The sequence below is a fragment of the Oncorhynchus mykiss genome, chromosome 1 (assembly GCF_013265735.2).
Source record: "Oncorhynchus mykiss isolate Arlee chromosome 1, USDA_OmykA_1.1, whole genome shotgun sequence".
In the NCBI taxonomy this organism is placed as follows: Eukaryota; Metazoa; Chordata; class Actinopteri; order Salmoniformes; family Salmonidae; genus Oncorhynchus; species Oncorhynchus mykiss.
This window is the reverse complement of record NC_048565.1, coordinates 85,154,463-85,176,282: the sequence shown is the minus strand read 5'-3', so window position 1 is coordinate 85,176,282 and position 21,820 is coordinate 85,154,463. Positions and strand designations below refer to the sequence as shown.

The following is a 21,820-nucleotide window of genomic DNA, read 5'->3' as shown; positions in this document are numbered from 1 at the left end:
GCGGTTGTGAGGCCAGTTGGATGTACTGCCAAACTCTCAAAAATGATGTTGGAGTTGGCTTATGGTAGAGAAATGCACATTAAATTATCTGGCAACAGTTCTTCTGGACATTCCTGCAGTCAGTATACCAATTGCACGCTCTCTCAAAACTTGAGACATCTGTGGCATTGTGTGACAAAACTGCACATTTTAGAGTGGCCTTTTATTGTCCCCAGCACAAGGTGCACTTGTGTAATGATCATGCTGTTTAACCAGCTTCTTGATTTGCCACACCTGTCAGGTGGATGGATTATCTTGGTAAAGGAGAAATGCTCACTAACAGGGATGTAAACATATTTGTGCTCAAAATTTGAGACAAATAAGTTATTTGTGCGTATGGAAAATGTCTGGCATCTTATTTCAGCTCATGAAACATGGGACCAACACTTTACATGTTGCATTTATTATTTTGTTCAGTGTAATATGTGTTGGACAGCCTTTGACAAGTCAGTGATAAACACTTTCACTCTCTCTCTCTGTCTCCTCTCTCTTTGTCTCTCATTGTCTTTCTCTCTTTGTCTCTCTCGATCGCTCTGTCTGTGTGTGTGTGTGTGTGTGTGTGTGTGTGTGTGTGTGTGTGAAGGTCTGTGTAGGACGTGTGAGATCTTTGGGGCCAGTGCTCTGGTATTGGACAGTCTTCGCCACGTCAGTGATAAACACTTCCAGGCCCTGAGTGTCTCCTCTGAGCTATGGCTCCCCCTACTGGAGGTAGGTAACAACACTTTAGTGGCCTTAACCACAGGTGTCGAGATCATTCCACAGAGGGTTGAGTGTCTGCAGGTTTTCGCTCCTCCCTTGTACTTGATTGATGAATTAAGGTCACTAATTAGTAAGGAACTCCCCTCCCCTGTTTGTCTAGGTTTTAATTGGCAGGAAAAAAAAAAAACTTGTCCCTCCATGGAATGATTTGGACACCATTGACCTAAAGTCTCCAGTGCTGTAGTTTTTCAGTGCAGATGTAGAGGAAGGAGGACAGCTGAACACTCTAGGATATTGAGATGCTCACCAAGTTCATTCACTCTACTGTGTTCAGCTGACTTTTTAGCCAGTTAAAAACGTGTTATGTTAACATCATATATTTGTGTCTCTACCAGGTGAAGCCCGTAGAACTAGCTGACTTCTTGCAGCTGAAGAAGAGAGAGGGCTACTGCATTGTGGGAGTGGAGCAGACAGCCAATAGTCAGAGTCTAAAGGACTACAAGTTCCCTGAGAAGACTCTGTTACTGCTGGGGTAAAACCACTCTCCTGTAGGACAGCAGAGCACATTGTCATGCCCAGTTGTATATAACTTTGTGTCATATTGGAAGTATTTTCTGCTTCAACAAAAGCCATGACATGAAATGCAATTATTCACTAACAGACAAACCACACAAATGAACAATCAATGCATGACATAATTATTGCACATCAATTCATTGACTTGACTGTATTAACACACATGTACATACACAGCCATGGCCGGGACTGTCTCACGGGTCAGGGAGGAAGCTGACAAAGCTCTTTAATGGAATCTCAGTAATGGAGTGAGTGTTCCCCTGGGCCCCGATCAGGCAGGCACACAGATCTGCTTCCTGCTGCAGTGAGGAGACGTGCCCAGGCATGCTGGTCTCTAATGGGTGCTCTGTGGAGGGAAGAACAGGGAACACACGCTCCAGCCATGCATCACATGCACAAATGTATGTATGTATGTATGTATGTATATACAGTGGGGAGAACAAGTATTTGATACACTGCCGATTTTGCAGGTTTTCCTACTTACAAAGCATGTAGAGGTCTGTAATTTTTATCACATGTACACTTCAACTGTGAGAGACCAAACCTGGTCAAGAACTTCAGGAAACGTATGATCTCTGTAATTGCAAACAAAGCTTTCTGTACCAAATATTAAGTTCTGCTTTTCTGGTGTATGAAATACTTATGTCATGCAATAAAATGCTAATTAATTACTTAAAAATCATACAATGTGATTTCCTGGATTTTTGTTTTAGATTTGTTTTAGATTCCCTCTCTCACAGTTGAAGTGTACCTAAAATTACAGACCTCTACATACTTTGTAAGTAGAAAACCTGCAAAATCGGCAGTGTAATAAATACTTGTTCTCCCCACTGTATATGTATATACACACACACACACACACACGCGCACACGCACGCACACACATTCTGAGGTCTTGGCTGATTTCTTTTGATTTTCCCATGATGTCAAGCAAAGAGGCACTGAGTTTGAAGGTAGGCCTTGAAATACATCCACAAGTACACCTCCAATTGACTCAAATGATGTCAATTAGCCTATCAGAAGCTTTTTCTGGAATTTACCAAGCTGTTTAAAGGCACAGTCAACTTAGTGTATATAAACTTCTGACCCACTGGAATTGTGATACAGTGAAATAATCTGTCTGTAAATAATTGTTGGAAAAGTTACTTGTGCACAAAGTAGATAAGTGTATGTAAACTTCCGACTTCAAGTGTGTGTGTGTGTTATATATATATATATATATATAATATATATATAATATATATATATATCACACACACACACACACACACACACACAAGCTACAGACTGATGTTTGATCAAAAGACACACATCGGTCAGTAATACACGTTTTTTCTCTACTGTGTGTACCGTCTCCAAACGGCGTCTGTTATTGGTTTGTTACTGGAGGTTGATCATTCCTGGGTGGGGTGGTTGAGCTCAGTCAAACATACAGGGTTTGTTTAAGCTGAGAGGGCCGAGGAGAGCTGCTATTTGTAATGAACACAACAAGGCAAAGTGTATCTCGCACTCTGTCAACACACACACACACACACACACACACACACACACACACACACACACACACACAGCCATTAGTCAGTGAACACTCCACCTGTGGTCTGCTCTGTTCCAGCACAGCATGGTGTTTGTCTAATGTAACCCATTACAACCATATCTGTACCTGTCTCTGTCATATTGTTCACAGCAGGCCAGGGTGAATGTTCTGTAGATCAGTGACTAAGGCCGGGATTCAACCCCATCGCCCCTTTTCGGCTATGGACCTATTAAAGGCATTGCTCCCGCATTTGTGGAGACCACATTGTCAGCTCAATTGGAAATGACCTTTAAATTTCAGTCGCGTGGATCTATATATATGTGGATCTAACACGGATCTAAATGAACTTTGACCTTACGCTATAGAAATAGAATGACATTGACTTTAATGGGAATGTCCAGTGTTCCAGTCCTTTAAATTTCTATGGACCAACATCCTATCTCATCTCCTAGCACTGTGTTCCATATTTCACCTGTCTAGTTATTCTCCTTTTTATTCATACTTTCCCTCTCCTCTCCCCCCCCCCCCCCTCCCTCCTCCCTACTTTAGTAATGAGCGTGAGGGTATCCCAGCTAACCTGCTCCAGCTGCTGGATGTGTGTGTGGAGATCCCTCAGCAAGGTGTCATCCGTTCCCTCAACGTACACGTGAGCGCCGCCCTGCTGGTGTGGGAGTACACCCGCCAGTACCTGCCCACTACTGGAGTGAAGTCAGACTGAAATAGGGAGAGATGACCTGGATGATAAGAAACAAACGTTTTCACTCTGTTGTAAAACGTTTTTTAAATGTTTTCCATTGCGTGCACTAATGAACATGGCCCTAGTGTGGGGGTAAACCCACCAGTACCTAACCCTACTGCCCCCGCTGCGGAGTAGGGTTAAGTTGCCCCTTTACATTGTAGTCATTAAGCAGATGCTTTTATCCAGAGAAACTTACAGTAGTGAGTACATGCATGTTCATACTGGTCCCCCATGGGAATCGAACCCACAACTCTGGTGTTACAAGCATCACACTCTACCAACTGAGCTACATGGGGCCTTTCCCCACTAATGGTTAAGGTTAGAAGGGGACGCTGATCCTATATCTGTACCTACCGACAACTGTACCTACAGCCCCCACAACTGTACCTTTAACCCATTTTAAAATGCAGCCTTAACCATCCAATGGGCCATAGATCTAGAGAATGGATGTTAGTCTTACAAGTAGTGACTTGTTATTAGACCTAGAACCCATCTCAGATCCATTGGAGGGTATTCCGCTTTAGCCGTGGCTCGATATTACATTAGAATATTCCAATGCGTTTGTCGTTTGGACAGGGTCATGTTTCCAAGTGCTTTCCCAGTAAAGCAGCAGACACTTGATTTTCCCCGAGTCTCTGTTTTTTCTGTGTGGTATTAAATATTGAACAATGCTTTTTTTGGAGTGGAGAAATTGTTGGAAAGTAATGCATCTTTTTAATTAAACAAATAAAACAATTATTTCGTAAGAACTCTGTTTTTCTTATCACACACATTTGGTTGATTTATGTTTTTCTTACCAAACCATGTTATTTCTCACGGAGCCGTTCATAGCGCAGAAAGAACACAAGCTCACAGTAGTTTATCGAAAGGTGCCGTGCGCCACGCCCAACTTTCACCAAGAATAACGTTGCGCAGGTGAACGAACCACTGAGCGGTGCGGCGGAGACATTAGACTGGTAGAGGATAGCAACAATGGATAATGAGAAGGAAACGTATTTACAAGATGACTAAAATGTATGTCGTTTACCCTGTGTAGAATTAATAGCCTATGGATATTTGGCGGCCAAAACTATTTCCAACCAGTATCAACAAAAAGTTTAAACTAGGCTAAATAGCATCAAAAAAGGAAAGTAGGCTATGGAGCAGCTAGGTGGCGCTTGGCTGGATACAAGTGCCCCTTTCCCGGATGAGATGCGGATTTCAGTCCGGAATGCGACATCGATGGCGGAGGCTCGGCTCAACTTGTCCCCCCGAACTAAACTGGTTCTGGAGGTCCTGATGGTGTTGATGTGTCTCGGCGCAGTCACAGGTGTGTGTCATCATAACGCAGATGTGCAACTGCAAGGAAAACCTTTTATTTTCATAAAGCTCATGAACATATACTTAATCATTTCGAAAAAGTGAATCACTTTTCAGTTTTCACTGACTTCCAGTTTATATGCGTTATCTTCATTGTAGCATTAGACGCCCACTATGTTCCCCTCTTCCTTCAATACATTGGGCTCCTATAATGGTTTTAATTATACATGTGGGGTTTAAGAGGTCCTAAACCCTGATTAAAAAGACTCTGAACACTGATTACAGATGCTCTGAACACTGATTACAGATACTCTGAACACTGATTTGGAGAGCCTTTTATGCCTGTGTAAAATAATCAAGGGGAAACGCTAGCGTGATGAATGCTGTACAAATCCCCGCTGGGTGCTGCTATACATTGGTGGCAGATGTCTCTCTGTGTGATGTGCTTTCTTTTAGAAAGACACTGGCCATGTCTGTGATTAAAGCACCACAAGCATCGAAATATTGTTTTTGATGTTGCCTTATTCTTTCAATGGAATTTGTAGCAATGGCTTTTCTTAGAAGAATGTTTTGAGACCTCTACAGGAGGCCTACTCTGAAACTTGCTGTATAAATTAAAGCGGCAATCAGCAGTTGAAACAACAACCAAGCGTTTTCGCTGCCCCCGTTCCTCTACAAAGCTGACAGTTGGGGCTGAAGACATATAACCACTCTCAAATTCATGGACGTAGCTATGGATGCAAGGACTGACCATCTAGGAGATAAAAAAATATATAGTTTTAACCATGTTGAGGCTATATAGTGTCTTTACATTTACTTTGTTTACAAACATTGGTGTAAAACAAGTTTATATTTTGGGTTCTGATGAGGTACGACAGTTGAACTAAGCTCACGAGGCATAAGTTATATTCTTCAAGAATCAATGGATACATACAGATAACTGCCAAAATAAAGGAAACACTTGAGTAAATGAGGGATACAAAGTGTATATTGAAAGCAGGTGCTTCAACCCAGGAGTGGTTCCTGAGTTCATTAAGAAATTATCATCCCATCATGCTTAGGGTCATGTATAAAAAAAATGCCCAGTTGCCCATTATTTTGGCTACCATGGCTAGAAGAGATCTCAGTTGTGGGTGTGTCAGTCAGCCAGTCAGTCACCAGATCCCAACCCAACTGAACACTTATGTGAGATTCTGGAGTTTTCCACCATCATCAACAACAAAACACCACATTATGGCATTTCTCGTGGAAGAGTGGTGTTTCAACCCTCCAATAAAGTTCCAAACAATTGTAGAATCTATGTCAAGCTGTTCTGAAGGCGCGTGGTGGCCCAGCGCCCTATGAATATGCTTTATGTTGGTTTCCTTTATTTTGGCAGTTACTGGTATCATTCATTTACAGAGGTGGGACTGAATCACTATTATTCGAGTCACAAGCAAGTCTCAAGTCATGAGGTCCATGTCTCAAGTCCAGTCACAAATAGAACTGGTCGAGTCTGGAGTCAAGTCCAACTCGTGCATTGTAAGAGCAAGTCAAGTCTCAAGTCAAGTAAAATAAAACATCGATACATGCAATGACTTCAACTACAAATATGTGTCTATTTATTGAGGCTACCTGACAGCTCTTTTCATTATTTTGTCTACAACACATTTTTGATGATGTAATAATGAATTTGAACAACAAATTCTAAATGCAAGCTTCATAAGTAAATGATCCATTTGAATCCATTTCGACATAGCAAAAGACCAGTGCTAGCTATGCTAGTGATTGTGTTGCTTGATGCCCATTGCTGGTGAGCTTGTAAAGTAAACAGTTCATATTATTTTGGAGCTGTAAATATTTATTTATGGCAATCCTCTCTCTCTACAATTTGACATTTGCCGGCACCGGATCCTATAGTTGTACAGCAAATCAACAATCTGTTCGCTAGATCAATGTTTCCTAAACGTTTTGACCGGAGTGCGCCATAAAGGAGTGTTCAACGCTCGCGAACTCCCACGCGCACGCACATGCACACGCGAACACAATCTGAGCAGATGTAGCCTGTCATTGCCATAGAAATAAGAATTCATACAGCCATAAACGGTTATGTATTTTCAAAACACAAGATACAGAAATAAACGGCGTTTTACACCTGCATTTTGAGCTGAAAGTCATTCATGTCAATATCAATTGGGGATATCATGTCACTTCTCTAGAGTCCAGAGCAAGCAGCTTCATAACGCTTCGAACACACCGACAGTGTTTGGCGCAAAATGGCATGAGGCCTCATCTGGATATGTAGGCAACAACAGTTCAACATTCACCTTCTGCTACCATTTCTGTCAAGCAATTAACGCATACAGTTTGACACATATGTTCGAAATGCACTACACCGAACGCACTGCAACTACATCTGCAACGCAATGCTGCAAAGCAAACGCAGCGTTTCATTGGAAATGGATGTAATTCTGGTGTTCCAAAATGCAATCTGTCTGTTGGTGTGTTCGAAGCGTTACAAGGCTGGGAGCTACTCTACTGTATGCAGCGGAGGTTCAGCATTCGCTATAGGCAGTGGAGGTCGGAAAGCAGGGTCTGTCTGTAGCCTTTCTCTTCCTCACAAACATCTTCATCTCATAAGTATTGAAGGCAGTGTGATGTTACAGCTATCTTATGACATATAGCCAATACGTATAACTGAGGTACTGTATATATAGCCTAATTAACTCACCCAAACTAGACCTAACTGAAATATGAAAATGTTCTAATGAAATTGCCTGGTAGCCTGTTGTTCTGGCAAAGATGCTCTGTAACAGATTTCTGAGCTGTATATAGATAATATCAACATAGGCTACTCTGTTTTTACCAGGAAAAACCGGAGAGGATGAAACAAGTGATTTTTGGTCACTTATCTGGATAAGTGTGGGGCGGTTGATGCTGCAGACTGGTCATCGGTCAACAGTCAATACACTCATCTTTTCCATGTTATGTTTTTGAGAAAGGAATTTGGTGTAATGTCTTAGGCCCCTGTTGGTGACCAGATTGAATAGGCTTAGTTATACATATAACATATACAAACGGTAGGCTATACCTATATAGCCTATTAAAACCATAAAACCATTCTATAAAAATAAAAATAAATCCATTCAGTTTCACACTCTGACCTCCAAAAACCTTCTGTGACCCACCCCAACTTTAAAAACCACCAGCTCATCCGACCTCTGTTGACTGACACACTTGCTGGTCCAAGTGTGCGTTTCACTACCCAATCTCTTGCACGTTTTTTTTGCAAGCTACAGTGTCTGGCTGCGTGGAGAGAATTCCACCAAGACTCTGTGCCACAAAATAAGTGACAAAATGTTCCAAAACCTGGCCAGATAATTTCACTTCATCAGTCTCAAGTCCTAGTCCTAGTCTTGAGGCTCAACGTCTAGCCTCAAATCATCACATTTCTGACTGGAGTCAAACTCGAGTCCAGGTAATGTGACTCGAGTCCACACTGTTCATTTATACATCCAAAAATGACTATAGCAACTGCAGATAGGCCCCTTTAATGGAAGGTAAAGATCCATGTGACTCTAATGCTGTCATATTATGTGTGTGTGTCTGTAGGTAACATCCTGGTGATTGTGATAGTGGCGGCCACCAAGACCTTCCACTGTGTGACATCAGTGCTCATTATGAACCTGGCCATCAGTGACCTGTTGGTCGGGGTTGGGGTCATGCCCTTCATAGCTCTCTCCATCATGAACAACGGATGGGTCGACTGTACTGTAAGGCTGATCTGGGGCTTCTATTCATCTGTGTGTGTGAGAGTGTGTGTGAGTGTCATTGATGTTATAGTGCCTCTAAGCAGTCATATAGTTAATCTGTAGGTACCATAACAAATCAAATCAAATGTATTTATATAGCCCTTCGTACATCAGCTGATATCTCAAAGTGCTGTACAGAAACCCAGCCTAAAACCCCAAACAGCAAGCAATGCAGGTGTAGAAGCACGGTGGCTAGGAAAAACTCCCTAGAAAGGCCAAAACCTAGGAAGAAACCTAGAGAGGAACCAGGCTATGTGGGGTGGCCAGTCCTCTTCTGGCTGTGCCGGGTGGAGATTATAACAGAACATGGCCAAGATGTTCAAATGTTCATAAATGACCAGCATGGTCGAATAATAATAAGACAGAACAGTTGAAACTGGAGCAGCAGCACGGCCAGGTGGACTGGGGACAGCAAGGAGTCATCATGTCAGGTAGTCCTGAGGCATGGTCCTAGGGCTCAGGTCCTCTGAGAGAGAGAAAGAGAGAATTAGAGAGAGCACTCTTAAATTCACACAGGACACCGAATAGGACAGGAGAAGTACTCCAGATATAACAAACTGACCCTAGCCCCCCGACACATGCAGCATAAATACTGGAGGCTGAGACAGGAGGGGTGTACCCAGGGTAACCCAGGGGTGTACCATAACCCAGGGGTGAACCATAACCCAGGGGTGTACCATAACCCAGGGGTGTACCATAACCCAGGGGTGTACCATAACCCAGGGGTGAACCATAACCCAGGGGTGTACCATAACCCAGGGGTGAACCATAACCCAGGGGTGTACCATAACCCAGGAGTGGACCCTAACCCAGAGGTGTACCATAACCCAGGGGTGTACCATAACCCAGGGGTGTACCCTAACCCAGGGGTGTATCATAACCCAGGGGTGGACCATAACCCAGAGGTGTACCATAACCCAGGGGTGTACCCTAACCCAGGGGTGTATCATAACCCAGGGGTGTACCATAACCCAGGGGTGTACCATAACCCAGGGGTGTACCCTAACCCAGGGGTGTATCATAACCCAGGGGTGAACCATAACCCAGAGGTGTACCCTAACCCAGGGGTGTACCATAACCTAGGGGTGGACCACAACCCAGGGGTGGACCACAACCCAGGGGTGGACCATAACCCAGGGGTGTACCATAACCCAGGGGAGGCCAACCCTCCTAATGGAGAGCTACTGGGTTGTCAGGCGGGTAACTCTCCTGGAGCAGGGTTGTCAGGTGGGTAACTCTCCTGGAGCAGGGTTGTCAGGTGGGTAACTCTCCTGGAGTAGGGTTGTCAGGTGGGTAACTCTCCTGGAGCAGGGTTGTCAGGTGGGTAACTCTCCTGGAGCAGGGTTGTCAGGTGGGTAACTCTCCTGGAGCAGGGTTGTCAGGTGGGTAACTCTCCAGGAGCAGGGTTGTCAGGTGGGTAACTCTCCTGGAGCAGGGTTGTCAGGTGGGTAACTCTCCTGGAGCAGGGTTGTCAGGTGGGTAACTCTCCAGGAGCAGGGTTGTCAGGTGGGTAACTCTCCTGGAGCAGGGTTGTTAGGTGGGTAACTCTCCTGGATTAGGGTTGTCAGGCGGGTAACTCTCCTGGAGCAGGATTGTCAGGTGGGTAACTCTCCTGGAGCAGGGTTATCAGGCGGGTAGCTCTCCTGGAGCAGGGTTATCAGGCGGGTAGCTCTCCTGGAGCAGGGTTGTCATGTGGGTAACTCTCCTGGAGCAGGGTTGTCAGGTGGGTAACTCTCCTGGAGCAGGGTTGTCAGGTGGGTAACTCTCCTGGAGCAGGGTTGTCAGGTGGGTAACTCTCCTGGAGCAGGGTTATCAGGTGGGTAACTCTCCTGGAGCAGGGTTGTCAGGTGGGTAACTCTCCTGGATTAGGGTTGTCAGGTGGGTAACTCTCCTGGATTAGAGTTGTCAGGTGGGTAACTCTCCAGGAGCAGGGTTGTCAGGCGGGTAACTCTCTTGGAGCAGGGTTGTCAGGCGGGTAACTCTCCTGGAGCAGGGTTGTCAGGCGGGTAACTCTCTTGGATTAGGGTTGTCAGGTGGGTAACTCTCTTGGATTAGGGTTGTCAGGCAGGTAACTCTCCTGGAGCAGGGTTGTCAGTGGCTGCCCCTTCCATAACACTAGTATGTCTTTCAAATGTTTATTTGATTGTCTGTGTGTGAGAAATGTGCCCCATAACAGTGACTGGACTGGTTCATCTGTTTCTCCCTACCTTCTGTCTGCTAGGACCTGTGTCTATATGTGGGGTACACCTCCTCAGTCTACTGTACAGCCTCAGTCCTGACCCTGGCAGCCATCGCCCTGGACCGCTACCACTCTATCATGGACTGTCTGCGCTACAGGTAATTCAATGATCCTGACCAACTACAAGACTATACATTTGACCCAACTAAAATAGATCTAGACAAATGATACAGTGCCTTCAGAAAGTATACCCAGGGGGTGTGAATACTTTCTGAAGGTACTGTACTACTAACTTAGGATCTAGACCAATCAGATCTAAACCTAGGACATCTCATTAGACTTTAAATCTAGGCCAATCAGTTTTTAACCTAGGACATCTCATTAGACTATAGATCTAGACCAATCAGATTTAAACCTAGGACATCTCATTAGACTATAGACCAATCAGATCTAAACCTAGGACATCTCATTAGACTATAGACCAATCCGATCTAAACCTAGGACATCTCATTAGACTATAGATCTAGATTAGAAACAGTTAAAGCACAGGCATTTCCTTCAGAAAATGGAACTATTCTAGTTATGTGGATTATTATTCCAGTTCCCACTGTACCCTATGGAGGAAGTGTGCTGTGGTGCTGTGGATCTGGCTCCAGGCCCTGGTCACCAGCTGTCCTCCTCTGCTGGGCTGGAGCACTGTGTCCTACATGGCTCCCATGTACAGGTTGGTGTAGGTTCCATTCCCGCTGGGGTCAAATATACTAACAATGTGTGGTCTCAAAATGTATGGAATGTCAGCACTAAAATGTACGTTTGCTTTAGATAAAAGGCTGCATTGCCCTTATTAATGTTTAATATTTTCCATGAGTACAATGTATCAATAATTGCTATTACTCATTCTTACAATGTTGCGTAACAGTGATAATTTCCAATACTTGTTACACTGTGCAGTACTTCCAATACTTGTTACACTGTGCAGTACTTCCAATACTTGTTACACTGTGCAGTACTTCCAACACTTGTTACACTGTGCAGTACTTCCAATACTTGTTACACTGTGCAGTACTTCCAATACTTGTTACACTGTGCAGTACTTCCAGGACATGTTACAGTAATAAGGTCACTAATGTAAACTATCACCATGTACTATTATTTCAGCTGTGCGGTGAACTGGAAGAGCAGTCCCAGCTACACAGCCTTCATGGCTGCCCTGTCCTTCCTCATGCCTGCTGCAGTAATCCTCTTCTGTTACGTCATCATCGTCCGTGTAGCCCGGAGCCACGCCAGGAGGATCCACAACCTGGAGGACCAGCTCCAGAGAAACACTGGGATGCCGAGCTCCTCCTTCCCGACCGAGAGTACTTCTGAGCGGACTAGTCCGAGGTGTCTAGGTGCCCACGGTCCTTCCACCTCCAGGCTGGTGTATCATATGAGTGGGCGGTTTGTATCGGAGACCCATGGAGAGGTTGGGGATGAGTTTCCTTCAGGGTCAGATCATACTGCTGGAGCTCCACAGACCTCCAACCACCCAGACTCTACCTCCAGCTCCAATGCTGCATCCCGGAGACTGTTCTCCTTCCTGGCCCAACACGCCCCCCATGGCCACCCCCATCCGCCCCACCAGAACTCCAACTCCAATCACCTCCATCACCACGGGGTTGTACGTCTCTTCCTGGTTATCGCTGCCTTCTTCTTGTGTTGGACTCCATATATAGGCATTGCGCTAGTCCAGGCCACGGAGACCGCCCTATCGTGTAAGTCCTCCTTAGTTCCGCCCTCAGCGGTTACCTTCTCCTATTGGTTGGTTCTGTTGAACTCAGACATCAATCCTCTGCTGTATGCTCTGCTCAGTCAGAGGTTCCAGGGGGCTCTGCGGTGCCTGAAGCAGAAGATCAGAGTGCGTCTTGGGGGGAACGTGGTGGGGAGTGGGGGAGGCGAGACTAGGGGGGAGGGAGAGGAGGGGAGGAGCAGTGAACCATGTGACCCATGTACTCTGACTTCCGTCCATCCCCGACCCCAGTGGCCCCGCCCCCATCCTGGCCTAGTATATTCTGGACCTGGGTCTAACATCCATAACACACTTGTAGGAGAGGGGCTGAGACGGGCCTACTGCTCTTCCGTCTTCACAGTCGACTCCAACTTCTCGGACAGCTCCAGGGAGCATGTGTGTGGTGTGTTCCGCCCTGGTAGCTCCGCCTCTTCCTCCACCTCCTCCTGCCCCCCGTGGCAGGACTCGGTTGGAGGAGGTGGGGAGAGGAGTTCAAACAGGAGGTTGGAGTGCCTGCAGGTCCCCACCAGGACAGCAGAGGGCAGCAGTCTGCCGTTCTCTGCAGCCACCAGAGACAGACAGGCAACCTTCTTCTATGGACAGATCACAGTGAGGGTAGAGCATGATGTATGCTAGTCGGAGCGGATTAAGATCTTTATGAACCATCCATCTGTCGTTGATCAAGGCACTTAACCCCGAATGAAACGTCTCCAGGAGTGCTGTACTATGACTTGCCCCGCGCTCCAACCTCAGAGGACATGGGGTAAAACAGAAGACTAACGGCTCGATCCAATCAGATCCGCTTTAGCCGACATCAGCATAGCAGTTGTTTTGATGGTGTCAGAGGCAGAACTGCGTTAGAGCTGTCAAATCCACAAGTGGCTGCCGGCATTATACCTATAGCAGACATTGCCATTGGCTGCACAGAGTCTGATTAACAGAAATCCTATACAGTCTTGTTTACAAGTTTGAATAGTGGAATGTGAGATGTAATCTACAACTTCATTAGAAACACTGGAATGTGAGATGTAATCTACACCTTCATTAGAAACACTGGAATGTGAGATGTAATCTACACCTTCATTAGAAACACTGGAATGTGAGATGTAATCTACACCGCCAATAGGAACACTGGAATGTGAGATGTAATCTACACCTTCATTAGAAACACTGGAATGTGATATGTAATCTACACCTCCATTAGGATGATAGAAATTCCCCTTTTTTTGGTTAAATTCGTTTTTTATTTGAAAATAATTGTTTCAGGGAGCTGAACTTCTAACATGAGTGTGGCTTCTTGACAAGCAGCTGCGCTCCCCTGTGTAAATTACATCTGTTATACTGTCTAGTTCCTTTGTAAATTACATCTGTTATACTGTCTAGTTCCTTTGTAAATTAAATATGTTATACTGTCTAGTTCCTTTGTAAATTACATCTGTTATACTGTCTAGTTCCTTTGTAAATTAAATCTATTATACTGTCTAGTTCATTTGTAAATTAAATATGTTATACTGTCTAGTTCCTTTGTAAATTAAATCCGTTATACTGTCTATGTCACGACTTCAGCCGAAGTGGGTTCCTCTCCTTGTCCGGGCGGTGCTCGGAGGTAGGCGTCGCCGGTCTACTAGCCATCGCTCGTGTGTTTGTGTTTGGGCAAGTGTAGTGTTTTACCTTGCACCATTCATTATTCTGAGTAAAGTTACGTTGCTCCCAGTTCTCTGCTCTCCTGCTCCTGACTGCATACACCAGCTACACCTGGCATGGATCGCGCCCTGCAGACGATGGATTGCTGGGAGAGAAGAGGAGTGCCTCCAACGCCTCCGCCGACACCACCAATGGCACCACTACCCAACCCTCCTTCACCTGGTCCCAGTGGGATCCGGCTCGCTCTTCCGAGGGAGTATGATGGGACGGCTTTGGGATGTCAGGTGTTCCTACTCCAGCTGGGGCTTTACCTGGCAACCATTCACCCGGCTCCCTCGGGCCGAGAGCGTGTCCACCCTGGTCTCCTGCATCTCAGGGAAAGCCCTGGCGTGGGCCAACGCCGTTTGGGGGGAAGGAGAAGCGGTGTTGGACCAATTTGAGGAGTTCACCCGCCGCTTCCGGGAAGTTTTCGACCACCCACCTGAGGGTAGAGCGGCGGGTGAACGGCTTTTTCACCTTAGGCAGGAGACAAGGAGCGCACAGGAGTTTGCGTTGGACTTTCTGACCCTGGCCGCCAGCACGGGATGGAACGGCAGGGCCCTGATCGATCACTACCATTGTAGTTTGCGTGAGGACGTCCGTAGGGAGTTGGCCTGCAGGGACACCACACTCACCTTTGACCAGCTGGTGGACATGTCCATCCGGTTGGATAACCTGCTGGCCAGCCGCGGGCGTCCAGATCGGGGTCTGTTGGTTCCATTCCCCAGCACCACCGCTGCAACACCCATGGAGCTGGGAGGTGCTGCACTTAGGGCGATCGGAGGAGGGGCCGTTCCAAGCACCATCTGTGGTCGCAGAGGGCACACTGCCGGTCGGTGCTGGGGAGGTTCCTCTAGGAGTCGAGGCAGCAGGCAGGGCACTATCGTGTCACCCCAGGTGAGTCGGCACCAGGCTCACCCAGAGCCCCCTGTTGCTCACGTGTTTTTGTTGATTAATTTTCCGGATTTTTCCCCCGCATTCCCAGCATAAGGCACTCGTAGATTCAGGCGCAGCTGGGAATTTTATTGATAGATCATTTGCCCATAGTTTAGGGATTCCCATTGTTCCTGTGGACATGCCCTTCCCTAGATAGTCGACCATTAGGGTCAGGGCTAATTAGGGAGGCCACCGCTCCACTGGGCATGGTTATGCAGCCTCTTCCTTATTGATTCTCCTGCGTTTCCCGTGGTGCTGGGTTTTCCCTGGTTGGCCTGTCATGACCCCACTATTTCGTGGCAACAGAGGGCTCTCACGGGGTGGTCACGAAAGTGCTCGGGGAGGTGTTTATGGGTTTCCGTCGGTGCTACTACGATGGAAAGTCCAGACCAGGTCTCCACCGTGCGCATCCCCTCTGAATATGCCGATTTGGCTCTCGCCTACTACTGTCTAGTTCCTTTGTAAATTAAATCTGTTATACTGTCTAGTTCCTTTGTAAATTAAATCTGTTATACTGTCTAGTTCCTTTGTAAATTAAATCTGTTATACTGTCTAGTTCCTTTGTAAATTACATCTGTTATACTGTCTAGTTCTTTTGTAAATTACATCTGTTATACTGTCTAGTTCTTTTGTAAATTACATCTGTTATACTGTCTAGTTCCTTTGTAAATTACATATGTTATACTGTCTAGTTCCTTTGTAAATTACATCTGTTATACTGTCTAGTTCTTTTGTAAATTACATCTGTTATACTGTCTAGTTCCTTTGTAAACTACATATGTTATACTGTCTAGTTCCTTTGTAAATGTAATCTGTTATATTGTCTAGTTCCTTTGAAAATGTAATCTGTTATACTGTCTTGTTCCTTTGAAAATGTAATCTGTTATACTGTCTTGTTCCTTTGTAAATGTAATCTGTTATACTGTCTAGTTCCTTTGTTTAGTTATTTCCTTTTCACATGTTTGACATATAGGGACAGTTCAACACATTCTAAAACACACATTGCAAATCCCGTAAAAAAATGTTTAACTTCAGTGTGAGCTACATATTATATACTAATCCAGTAAACAAATAAATGTATTAAAATATAATATTTTGAAATAGTACATGTGATTACACTTGTTGAAGAACTGATCTAACACATGGCGTCATCATGTAATCCAACCACGCTGTATTCTTCTTCAGATGTGATAATCATATGTTGCATTTATTATTTCAGTGTAAAAGTCAGCTTCATTCCTTACAAAGGTTTACAGTTATGTCTAGCAATAATTCCAGAGGAATACAATATCATGATTATATTGTCATTACGAAGAATGACAATGGGAGATTACAGTGCTGATGTAGTACTTCTATTCAGGGTTGGTCTCAGTACCATTACAATTCAGCCAATTTAGGACTGAAATTCCAATTCCAAACTTCAATTAAAATGTTCCTCAATGCTTTTCAATGAGGGGAATTGGAATTTCAGTTTATTTCCAGAATTGACTGAATTGAAATGGAACTGAGCCCAACCCTGTACTCTATTGCAGAACAAAAATAATAGGCAGTGAAGTGAATGGACTGCTCAGTTATATGTGGTCATCTCTGCATGCTTGTTCTGTAGATGTCATGTCAGTCACTCGCTGTCCCTTCACATCAGAGGTCAAACTAAATGCAGAAATAGAAAAACCTGTCCATTTAATAAGATGCATCTCACAGTTCATTCAAGAAGGATGAGTGCAATAAGAATGGTTGTAGTGTGAGGCTGTGGCATAACCAGTCAAATGGTGCCTCCCTCCGAATAAATAGAAAAGATAGATAGCACATGGTGAGTGTTGAGCAGTGGTCATGTATACATTCACAACAAGGCAGAGGTTCTGCCCACTTCCTGTTTGAAGCCGCGCCTACATTGTGGTCTGTGTTTTGCTCGGTTCGTTACCTCATCAGTAACCCTGAAGAGTCCTCACAGTGGTTAACTTGCCTTAGAATCATAATCAATGGAATAAATAAAAACAGTATCTTAAAGACAGAGCTCGATCCCACCACAGCCAGAACATGTCGTAGCCGATCTCACTATGACTTCAATGGGACTTCCTTAATGGCTCCTCCACCAAAATGCCACAGGCAGAGTAATAATTACTACCCACCCCTGGCTGTGCATCTTGGGATAAGGTTTGCACAGGAGACAACACCCTTACAGATAATCACTTGCAGTTTGATTTGTCCCTGTGTGTCATTAGCCTGATCACAGATCTGGTTGTGCTCTTTCCAACTCCCAAGCCATGACAATTCTATAAGGAGTTGGTAAGAGGGCATAAACAGACTGGAACCTAGGCTAGTGTTGCTGCAACACTGGCTAACTGACAGAGTACACCACTATAGTACGTCTGCCTCATGATAAGGTGACTTTAAAGGTGGGAAATCTACCGACAGGTATCAAAGCAGAAGCTGAGTGGTAGCTCAGGAGGTTGAAATGATGTTGAAATAATGCAAATGTAGCTGCTTGGTTAAGTTTGGCTGGTCTGGAGTGTCGTGACTGAAGCCATGAGACTGAGCAGTGGGTTTCGGCCTGGAACCAGCTGGAACTCTGGATCTGAGGGTGTCAGACTGGAACCAGCTGGAACTCTGGACCTGAGGGTGTCAGCCTGGAACCAGCTGGAACTCTGGACCTGAGGGTGTCAGCCTGGAACCAGCTGGAACTCTGGACCTGAGGGTGTCAGCCTGGAACCAGCTGGAGCTCTGGATCTGAGGGTGTCAGCCTGGAACCAGCTGGAGCCCTGGATCTGAAGTTGTCAGCCTGGAACCAGCTGGAGCTCTGGATCTGAAGTTGTCAGCCTGGAACCAGCTGGAGCTCTGGATCTGAGGGTGTCAGCCTGGAACCAGCAGGAGCTCTGGATCTGAGGGTGTCAGCCTGGAACCAGCAGGAGCTCTGGATCTGATCTAAGGGGGAAGTGTATCACAGCAGGTGTGGCTGTAGATGGCTCTGGCTCTTCTCATTTGCTGGAGGCACAGCGAGACATTCCATGGCTCAGATTGATAGTGAAATGCCCAGACAGATTCCTTCACACCCTAACATCTACAGGCTCCTGAGGTGGAGGTGCAACCAAAATGTGAATTAACTTCAAATCCCAAATCGCCCCCTAGCCCCTATGCAGTTGTGAAGATCTAAGAGAATTGAAAAGGTGTAAGCAATACGGTGGAAATTCTGAGGACAATATGGATCCATTATCTTACTGATTATACCTATCTAATAGAGGACAATATGGACCCATTATCTTACTGATTATACCTATCTAATAGAGGACAATATGGACCATTACCATACTGATTATACCTATCTAATAGAGGACAATATGGATCCATTATCTTACTGATTATACCTATCTAATAGAGGACAATATGGGCCCATTATCTTACTGATTATACCTATCTAATAGAGGACAATATGGACCATTACCTTACTGATTATACCTATCTAATAGAGGACAATATGGACATATTACCATACTGATTATACCTATCTAATAGAGGACAATATGGATCCATTATCTTACTGATTATACCTATCTAATAGAGGACAATATGGACCCATTATCTTACTGATTATACCTATCTAATAGAGGACAATATGGACATATTACCATACTGATTATACCTATCTAATAGAGGACAATATGGATCCATTATCTTACTGATTATACCTATCTAATAGAGGACAATATGGACCCATTATCTTACTGATTATACCTATCTAATAGAGGACAATATGGATCCATTACCTTACTGATTATACCTATCTAATAGAGGACAATATGGATCCATTATCTTACTGATTATACCTATCTAATAGAGGACAATATGGATCCATTACCTTACTGATTATACCTATCTAATAGAGGACAATATGGACCCATTACCTTACTGATTATACCTATCTAATAGAGGACAATATGGACCATTACCATACTGATTATACCTATCTAATAGAGGACAATATGGATCCATTATCTTACTGATTATACCTATCTAATAGAGGACAATATGGGCCCATTATCTTACTGATTATACCTATCTAATAGAGGACAATATGGACCATTACCTTACTGATTATACCTATCTAATAGAGGACAATATGGACCATTACCATACTGATTATACCTATCTAATAGAGGACAATATGGACCCATTATCTTACTGATTATACCTATCTAATAGAGGACAATATGGACCCATTATCATACTGATTATACCTATCTAATAGAGGACAATATGGACCATTACCATACTGACTATACCTATCTAATAGAGGACAATATGGACCATTACCATACTGATTATACCTATCTAATAGAGGACAATATGGATCCATTATCTTACTGATTATACCTATCTAATAGAGGACAATATGGACCATTACCTTACTGATTATACCTATCTAATAGAGGACAATATGGACATATTACCATACTGATTATACCTATCTAATAGAGGACAATATGGATCCATTATCTTACTGATTATACCTATCTAATAGAGGACAATATGGACCCATTATCTTACTGATTATACCTATCTAATAGAGGACAATATGGACATATTACCATACTGATTATACCTATCTAATAGAGGACAATATGGATCCATTATCTTACTGATTATACCTATCTAATAGAGGACAATATGGACCCATTATCTTACTGATTATACCTATCTAATAGAGGACAATATGGATCCATTACCTTACTGATTATACCTATCTAATAGAGGACAATATGGATCCATTATCTTACTGATTATACCTATCTAATAGAGGACAATATGGATCCATTACCTTACTGATTATACCTATCTAATAGAGGACAATATGGACCCATTACCTTACTGATTATACCTATCTAATAGAGGACAATATGGACCATTACCATACTGATTATACCTATCTAATAGAGGACAATATGGATCCATTATCTTACTGATTATACCTATCTAATAGAGGACAATATGGGCCCATTATCTTACTGATTATACCTATCTAATAGAGGACAATATGGACCATTACCTTACTGATTATACCTATGTAATAGAGGACAATATGGACCATTACCATACTGATTATACCTATCTAATAGAGGACAATATGGACCCATTATCTTACTGATTATACCTATCTAATAGAGGACAATATGGACCCATTATCATACTGATTATACCTATCTAATAGAGGACAATATGGACCATTACCATACTGACTATACCTATCTAATAGAGGACAATATGGACCATTACCATACTGATTATACCTATCTAATCTTTTCAGATCTACATGAACTGCCAAAGTAGTAGGGGCTAGGATTTAGGGGCTAGCGTCTGTTTGGAATTGGGCTGTGGAGATCTACAGGTAAAGGCAGGTCTTTACCATGATCTTGACACCTGAGGGACAACAGGAACATTCCCACTAGAACTCCGTCTCTCCTGGTTCTCTTCTTCTCTGGATCTTGAAGGTTGATGGGAACATGATCTTGACACCTGAGGGACAACAGGAACATGCCCACTAGAACTCCGTCTCTCCTGGTTCTCTTCTTCTTTGGATCTTGAAGGTTGATGGGAACATGATCTTGACACCTGAGGGACAACAGGAACATGCCCACTAGAACTCTGTCTCTCCTGGTTCTCTTCTTCTTTGGATCTTGAAGGTTGATAGGAACATGATGTTAAAGCCAGAAAGTCCATCATCAGTCTGACAAAAACGGACAAAAAAATGGAACAATTATTAGTCTGTCAATCTATCCTTGTCTTTTGAAAAGCAAAGGCAAGTTCGAAAGTCTTCCCAGGCATGATGTAAATAAATGTATCAGTCCAATGGAATGACTTTGAGGTACTGCTAAATGACGTGAGCCCATGCACCAACTCTGATGACTTCTAAAATGGTGGAGGTCAAGTAGGAAATAATTTATATCAGTGCTTTTTGCAGTGAAATGAAAAGGTCTTGAACAGACCCAGACGGACTGACAGACCAACAGAAAGGTTTCCAGGCAGAAACTAGTGAGAGGGAAGGGGAAAGAGAGAGAGAGGGCGGAGGGCAGAGGTCGACCATGCAGGTCATCATGGCAATCAAGTGTCCAAGGTGTGTGTGTGTCTGTATGTGTCTGTACACTGTATGTGTGTCTGTATCTGTCCATCTGTTCATTCATCCATTCGTGTGCGTGTTTGCCTCTGCCTGTCTGTTTCAGTGTGTCCGTCCGTCCATCCCTCCACATTAAACAGTGGTCAGTGTGTAAAGGTAGACATGGAGGGCCTTGCTCTCCTGCTCCAGTTGAGGCTGGAGCCGGGCCCTGCCTCCTCCTCGGCTGGCTCCTCCCGTTTACTCTGCAGCTTAGCATGGAGCTGGATGAAGCACTGGTCCCAGTCCTCTGGAAGCAGCAACATCAGGAAGCCCAGGCAGATGATCAACACGGCGATCAGACGCACTGCGTTGAAGTGGATCTCACATGTGTACAGGTCAACCACTGGAACACAACACAACAAGGGCTTATATTACCTCCAACTTAATGATCAGGCCTTCATAACATAACGCGGACAGAAGTGACATAAC

At 44.3% G+C, this 21,820-nt stretch overlaps 3 protein-coding genes across 8 annotated transcripts in view; 2 read left to right on the top strand and 1 right to left on the bottom strand.

Annotated features, from left to right (window-relative positions):
- Positions 1–4,339, top strand: part of LOC110516660 (probable methyltransferase TARBP1) — a 35,326-nt gene extending 30,987 nt beyond the window's left edge. For both annotated transcript variants that reach the window (XM_036987587.1, XM_036987580.1), the window contains exons 28-30: positions 623–747; positions 1,134–1,270; positions 3,401–4,339. In XM_036987587.1, coding sequence (XP_036843482.1) covers positions 623–747; positions 1,134–1,270; positions 3,401–3,569 — 431 coding nt within the window. In that variant the 3' untranslated portion in view covers positions 3,570–4,339. The remainder of the gene's footprint in view (positions 1–622; positions 748–1,133; positions 1,271–3,400) is intronic.
- Positions 4,340–4,427: 88 nt separating this feature from the next.
- On the top strand, positions 4,428–14,533 carry LOC118966724 (5-hydroxytryptamine receptor 1D-like). Its single transcript, XM_036989976.1, has 6 exons — positions 4,428–4,899; positions 8,481–8,641; positions 10,902–11,017; positions 11,461–11,583; positions 12,018–13,236; positions 14,342–14,533. Exons 1-6 carry the CDS (start codon positions 4,728–4,730, stop codon positions 14,531–14,533), a joined length of 1,983 nt encoding a protein of 660 aa, XP_036845871.1. The 5' UTR covers positions 4,428–4,727.
- Positions 14,534–16,368: 1,835 nt separating this feature from the next.
- The window catches only part of LOC110531368 (putative thiamine transporter SLC35F3), a 147,013-nt gene continuing 141,561 nt past the window's right edge, over positions 16,369–21,820 (bottom strand). For 2 of the 5 annotated variants that reach the window (XM_036987563.1, XM_036987555.1), the window contains exon 10: positions 16,369–21,734. In XM_036987563.1, coding sequence (XP_036843458.1) covers positions 21,496–21,734 — 239 coding nt within the window. In that variant the 3' untranslated portion in view covers positions 16,369–21,495. The remainder of the gene's footprint in view (positions 21,735–21,820) is intronic. The other 3 variants (XR_005053204.1, XR_005053205.1, XM_036987569.1) reach the window with 3 other exon arrangements.